Source organism: Phodopus roborovskii, unplaced genomic scaffold (genome assembly GCF_943737965.1).
Source record: "Phodopus roborovskii unplaced genomic scaffold, PHOROB, whole genome shotgun sequence".
NCBI classification, from domain to species: domain Eukaryota; kingdom Metazoa; phylum Chordata; class Mammalia; order Rodentia; family Cricetidae; genus Phodopus; species Phodopus roborovskii.
Window position 1 is genome coordinate 22,898,099 of NW_026125391.1, and position 6,774 is coordinate 22,904,872.

Consider the following 6,774-nt stretch of genomic DNA (forward strand, 5'->3'; position numbering starts at 1 on the left):
AGCCGGAAGGGGAAGCGTTCTCCGGCTGTGTTGTTGATGTCTTTTGGCGGCCGCTCCCGCTTAGGCGGTTGAGGGGACGGATCGAGGGAGAATGGTGTGCGAAAAATGTAAGTCAAGGGGCCGGTGTTGTGGGAGGAGGAGGCCGGAGGAACTTGACGAAATTCCCACGAGATCTCGGCCTTTGCTGCTTCTGCTTGGGTCTGTGGCTGTGACCTCTGTCTTCCCTCCCGTCACTCTTGCGGGTCCCAGGGACTACGTAGCTCGATGCTTTGTGTTCACAATGGTGTCAGGCCTGCACCTCGATGTTGCCTTCCTTCCGCGTCTCTTCAATTGCAGCTTCCTGACTTGGCTAGAAAGCTTAAAACGGATTTTCGAAATCTTCCCGGTAGCACCGAGAGTTTGCCCGGTGTAGCAAGTATAAATTTCAAAGGCTCTCAGTTAACGCTTTAAGATTTCTAGGACTATTCATAAGTCCCGTGAAGTATTTATATCTTGACCTTTTTTGTCGTTCCTTACCAAAAAAAAAAAAACAAAAAACCTGCAACATTTAATACAGGTTAATTTTGTACCATCCCGTCCATTCTTTTCATTAACACCCACAGCATTGGGTCAGGGGAAGGAGAAAGTCTCATCATTGTAGTCACCTTGGCTTTTAGAAAGGGCTCCTTAACCCTTTTAGTTATCATTCAACAATTCTAAGGAAACCCGTGAGATTTGTTGAAAATATTTGATTTCTTTTAACCGTAAAAACTGTTGATTTGGTGGCACACGCCTTTAATCCCGGCACTTGGGGGGGGCAGAGGCAGAAAGATCTCCACGAGTTCAAGGCCAGCTTGGTCTACAGAGTGAGTTCCAGGACAGGTTCCAAAGCAATACAGAGAAACCCTGTCTTGAAAAACAAAAAAAAAAAAAAAAAAAAAAAAAAAAAAAAAAAAAAAAAAAAAAAAGAAAGAAAGAAAGAAAGAAAGAACTTTCCTATCTCAATCTCTTTTCCTCGGGCTTGACACAAGATTCCAACTCTGTATCCCAATTATTGTATATTGTCCGTGATCCGTTTTGATCCCCTTCAATACATAATACGATGGGCACAGACAGCCCCAAATAGCTGAAAATACGGGTGTGCACCATCAGGTGAGTCTCCATCCATAAACAGCATTTTAAAAAATTCTTTTTGAAAGTGGGAAAGATGTTGATTAAATGAGGCTTAAATGTATTTATGTTGTGTGCCTACCCGGGTTTTGTTGTTGTTGTTTTGTTACTTTGTTTTTTTTTTGGGGGGGGTGTTTGTTTTTCCTGACAGGGCTTCTCTGTATTGCTTTGGAACTCACTATGTAGACCAGGCTGGCATCGAACTCACAAGAGATCCACCTGCCTCTGCCTTCTGAGTTCTAGGATTAAATACATGCACCACCAACGCCAGCCCGTGTACCTACTTTTTTATGCTGTGTCATTTGAGTTTTCTTTGTAATTTTTTCAGCTTTGTACATTTAATAGTAGATGACAAAGGTTCTGTCTATTTGCACTTGTTTGTAATTCCTTTTGTACTTTAAGTGCTTTGTCCCAGTAGACATTGAGGAAATTGTCAGTTAATATCTCCAAGGAACATAAACATTTTGAGAGTCCAAGATTCATTGTGGTGTCAACATAAAATGCACATACTTTGGACTTTAATGTATTCTGTAAAAGGTCATCTCCTGCTACTGCTATTTACTTCTCTGTTTTTCAGGAAAAACAATCTGAAGTTTTCTTGTTTTTAGCCTCCTAGTCTGCTCATCATACTCACCCTGCTCATACAACACTGTAATGTCTGGCAGCCACCACAGTTCTGTCTTTCCTTGTGTCATACATTGTTCAAAAAAGTTGCCTCCAGGTTTTTAGAGTTAACTTCTTACAATTTTAGAAGTACAAACTGACTTTCCATTCTACTAAGAGAACTTTTAAACTTATACCAGTTGTTTTCCATTTACTAAGTTCCAGGAAGTTTTTCTGTATTATTTCTATTTTGTTGTTGTTGTTTGGTTTTGGTTTGGTTTGGTTTGGTTTTGCTCTACTCTATTTCTCTGGCTCCATTAAGTCTTTGGGTAATGTTTGGCCTCAGCTAGCACATCCATACCATTGAGTATCAAATTCACTTCTTCACTCTGACCTTTTCCCTACTTAAACAGTAAGAAATAACTGTCTATTTTGGATGTTTGAAACCCTTAACAGATAAGACCCTGGCTTACCCTTCTTAACCTCATTTCCACCACTGTTTACCCCTGTGACACTTGAGTTAACCAAATTACCTTAGGTCTGATGTACACCCCGAACTTTCCATGCCTTTCCCTTTATTTATGCAGTTTGACTTCATCTTCTTCATATTTGCATTGCCAGATGCTTAAACTGTCTCAGCTCACAATTATTATACTTTATTTTCCAGCTTATATTTTTACTGAAGGATTCTTAACTTTTTTAAAAGTCTCTGATTACTTTGAAAATCTGATGAATGCTGATATATATATATTTAAGGAAAAATTAGAAATACACATTAGATTTGTATACAGTTCCATCTGGTTTATTTATTTCCTATGATTTGCCTATAAGCTCTTAAGAAACTAGTGAGTGAACTTTGGTATAAGCCCCCTGAAATCTAGATTCATGGTTTTATTTTCACCATTATCTTGCATATGTTTTGTACATACTAGGTAGTTAGGAAATGAGTAAGTTTGTCAGAATTGTTAAAAGTACAGTGAAAGCATCTTATTCTGAATCAGTTGTGCATTGCCCACAGTTACTATCTTAAGTCTTCGTTCATGGTTTCCACCCCAGTTAGTGGGTTCCTACTATAGTCTGACTTGATATCATTATGAGCCTCAGGCATGATATAGTATATTTATTTATTATTTTAAAGTTAGAAAGAAATGGGCTCGTTCTTTAATTTCCACATAGTATGTTTATTAGGTAATAATTCTACATGCTTTTTGCTATCTTGCCACAACAGGTGAAAAGAAACTTGGCACAGTTATTACTCCAGATACATGGAAAGATGGTGCACGGAACACCACAGGTATTGCTTCCTGTTAGGAAGTAGGAACTGGATCAGTTACTTGTGGACACTGCTTTAGTGTTTCGCTATTAGTAAAATGAAATGTTAAATGCAGCTCATCTCATTGATTAAACACTAAAGAGTACTGGGTTCCCCTGTGATTTTATATCTTCTTTTCCATCATGAGTTACATATGTCAATTTTTCATATAGTCAAGAAGTTGTAAAATTATTAAATTATTTCAATGTGTGTCAATTTGATTCAGCTTAGTAAGGTCTGTATTTAAATTTCCTTCCCACATCTAAATTGTATGTTCTTGAACAAATTCAAACTATTTTCACTAAACAAATGCAGCAGGCTAGGCATGTTGATGTACACCTTTAATCCCAGCACTTGGGAGGCAGAAGCAGGCAGATCTCTTGAGTTCTAGCCCAGGCTGGTATATACTTTGAGTTCCAGGATAGCCAGTGCTACACTGAGAAACCTTGTTTCTGAAAAACAAGCAAAAAAACAGACAAAAAACGTAAACTGCAAAAAATATATTCAAAAATTCAAAAGTGGGGGAAACCCAATGTTTTCCTGTATTCAGTCTATGCTATCATTGCCAAAACACTACTTTGAGACTAAGTAATAAAGTAATTATATTTTATGCAAGTATTTATTAAGAACTGGACTATTATATGAGATTTTTTAAAAAAATCAGATAAAGGATATTTATTGGTAGAAAGTCAGAGTGAACTTTTAACTAATTCCTGGGCATTTATTATATGTGTGTGTATGTGTTTGTATAATTTAGCATATGTTAGATGTACAGAAGTAAATTTATGTCTGCTTTTTTTATATATGTAGAAAGTGGTGGAAGGAAGCTGAATGAAAACAAAGCTCTGACTTCGAAAAAAGCAAGGTAGGTGAGAACATCCTTATGGATCCTGTAGGATACCATATTTACATAGTAGAAAACCATTCAAAGGGATTATGCCTGTCAGCTACTAAAATTAATAGTCATTCGGAGATGTACATACCATGTTTTATCTTAACACATAAACTGTTGACATATTCATCTACCATTGGATATAGAGGTAAAATCTGACAGGAATTTTATGTCATTTTCCTCACATAAACCATCACCAGAATATATACTCTGCACCTCAGTGAAACAAAAACTAAGCTAGGTGTGATGCTTATGATTCCAGTGCTCAGAGGCTGGTGATAAAAGAATCAGGAGTTCAGGGTTATCCATCCTGGGTTTACAAAAACAAAAAGGCAAGGAATTGGTCCTAGGAGAGATGGCCTGAGCTCTGTTCTCAAGACCACCTGTAACCTAGGCTCGGATGGACCCAAACGCTCTGGCCCCCATAGCTGCTGCACACACGTGACATACATGCATACACAAACACACACCATGTTTGTAATGTTTTAGTAGTTGGCTTACCCATACCCAGTTCAATAGTAGTTATAACAGTTCATAGTTAGTCATCCTAAAGCACTTACTTAGATTTTTTTTTTTTTTTTTTTTGTAGAATCAGTCATTTTACTCACATTTCATCAATTTTCACATTTGTCACACAAATAGAATTACACCTACAAGTGATAGTAATGGGACTGAAAATAAATACAGGCATATTACACAGTAGTGAGCCAGAGGAGGGCTGTCAATTACAGAATTTGATGGGAGAAATGATGGTGCATACATTAATCATAGGTGTTGCTTACCATGGGGTTAAGAGTTTTTATTGTAGTATGAATATATCTCTCTCTTTCTCTTTCTCTCTCTCTCTCTCTCTCTCTCTCTCTCTCTCTCTCTCTCTCTCTCATTTCTTTTGTTTGTAAACTTTCTAGGTTTGATCCATATGGGAAGAATAAGTTCTCCACTTGCAGAATTTGTAAAAGTTCTGTACATCAGCCTGGTTCTCATTACTGTCAAGGTTGTGCCTACAAAAAAGGTAAGTTTTCTTTGAGTTAATTTTTCAATTTACATCAAATCTACTTGATTTGCTGTTGACTATGATAACAGAAAAGAGTAGCCTTTCATGAATTGTTAGTCAAATATTCTTTTTTCTAAGACAAAATAGAATTTAAAATATATTTGTAGTCAAAGAATGTTTCTTTTTTTCTCTGCTGTGAAGTTCTTAAAGATTCTACTTATTATCTCTCGGGGTGTGTGTGTGTGTGTGTGTGTGTGTGTGTGTGTGTGTGTGTGTGTGTATTTGTGAGACACACTTAGGCAACCACACAGAGGCCAAGAGAGGGTGTCATGTGTCTTCCTCCTCACGTTCTGCCTCCTCCTTCTTGAAGTGGGGTCTCCCTGAACCTGAGGGGGAAGCCAGCTGACCCCAGGAGCCCTCCTGTCACCATCCCACTTAGATCTGGAATTATGGGCATTTTCCAGGTTATGTGAATGTTGAACTTCAAACTCTAGTTTACATGATTGCAGAGTAAGTGCTCTTAACCATTGAGCCTTCTCTTCACACCTGCTAAGTAGTTTTAAGTTTAGATTAACATAAATAAAATTGGTTGCTTATGTGTTTTCTTTTTGTTTCAGGCATCTGTGCCATGTGTGGCAAAAAGGTTCTGGACACCAAAAACTACAAACAGACTTCTGTCTAGATGTTCTGGTGAACTCTCTGACTTTCTGTAGTTGTAATTTCTGCCTTGACTTTTCAAGGTATAACATGGATGTTCCATCTTACAAATAACCTGTTTCAAGATGAGTAATTCAGTCTAAAGCGGGGAAGTTGATCAATGTCCATGCATTTGCTATCATAAAGCTCTGAACAGCAATGTTATAACCAGGCTTCTGCCTTAAGAGGTTATTTTCCTTGTGAACTAGAATAAGTGACAAAATTAATGGAAAAGGTATTCTTGAGTTCTGTATGCACTTTCTGTTTAACATTATTCATATATTTCTTATCTGATCCATGTATTTTATTTATAGATACTGCAATGTGAAATTACTGGTACCGTGCTCTGAATTTGACATCCAGATTTAAAGTTCCTTCCTTACTCATAAATGTCACAATGCTTAGAATCAGCAGTTCCCTGTTTAATGCATTTTCATTAGCTATAAATATGAGACCATTATTGCTGAATGGTCCCTTAGTAACTAGTCCTGCCAGAAGTCAAACAAGGTGCGTTTTTTTATTGTAAATGTCTTGTAGCTAAAATGCCAGTCCCTCCCTTTCACCTGTAAACAAGAGCCCATGGAATGCCAATTTGTCCAGATGACTGCACTATATTTCAGAGAGATGCATTTTGTCCACATCTTCTTAAATTTAAGTGTCCTGAAAGCAGAGGGAGCGGTGTCTGTCCACATGTAGTGAGGATGAAGGTCTGCTTGGGTGTGTCCTTTGAAGCAGGAAACAAACCTTTTCTTACCCTGACCACCACCCCACCCCACCCAAAAAAATCAATAAAACAAACATTTGGCTCTGTGTGTGTTAATGATGTTGCTGTAGACTGCCAGGAGACTGTTCTGAGATTCAAATGAAGGTTTTTCTTCTATTACCTTTTCAGATTTATGCTTTCTACCTTTAAAACCCCCAGCCTATCAAGAGACCAAAAGGATATTCTGTTTTGAGCTGTAGTATCTTAAATACATATCTCTGTGTAATGTGGGAACCACTATAAATAATGAAAAAGTAGGTATTATTGTTTAAAAATTATTGTGAAGACCGAGTCTTCATTTTATCTACAAGATTTTTCAACGATGCTTTGTTATTTGTGTTTATCAGAAAGATTATAGAATAATG

At 37.4% G+C, this 6,774-nt stretch overlaps 1 protein-coding gene across 1 annotated transcript; it reads left to right on the forward strand.

The window, feature by feature from the left end:
• Positions 1-19: 19 nt before the first annotated feature.
• Cript (CXXC repeat containing interactor of PDZ3 domain) lies at positions 20-6,419 on the forward strand. The gene is made up of 5 exons (XM_051175219.1): positions 20-107; positions 2,981-3,046; positions 3,875-3,929; positions 4,865-4,968; positions 5,568-6,419. The coding sequence occupies exons 1-5, from the start codon at positions 92-94 to the stop codon at positions 5,630-5,632; spliced, it is 306 nt and encodes a 101-aa protein (XP_051031176.1). The 5' UTR covers positions 20-91; the 3' UTR covers positions 5,633-6,419.
• Positions 6,420-6,774: the final 355 nt, after the last annotated feature.

What these genes read in the sequence shown, in the direction of transcription:
- Cript (XM_051175219.1), top strand. An exon ending in CTGACTTCGAAAAAAGCAAG is followed by an intron (nt 3,930 to 4,864) that starts GTAGGTGAGAAC and finishes TAAACTTTCTAG; the next exon opens with GTTTGATCCATATGGGAAGA. An exon ending in AGGTTGTGCCTACAAAAAAG is followed by an intron (nt 4,969 to 5,567) that starts GTAAGTTTTCTT and finishes TTTTTGTTTCAG; the next exon opens with GCATCTGTGCCATGTGTGGC.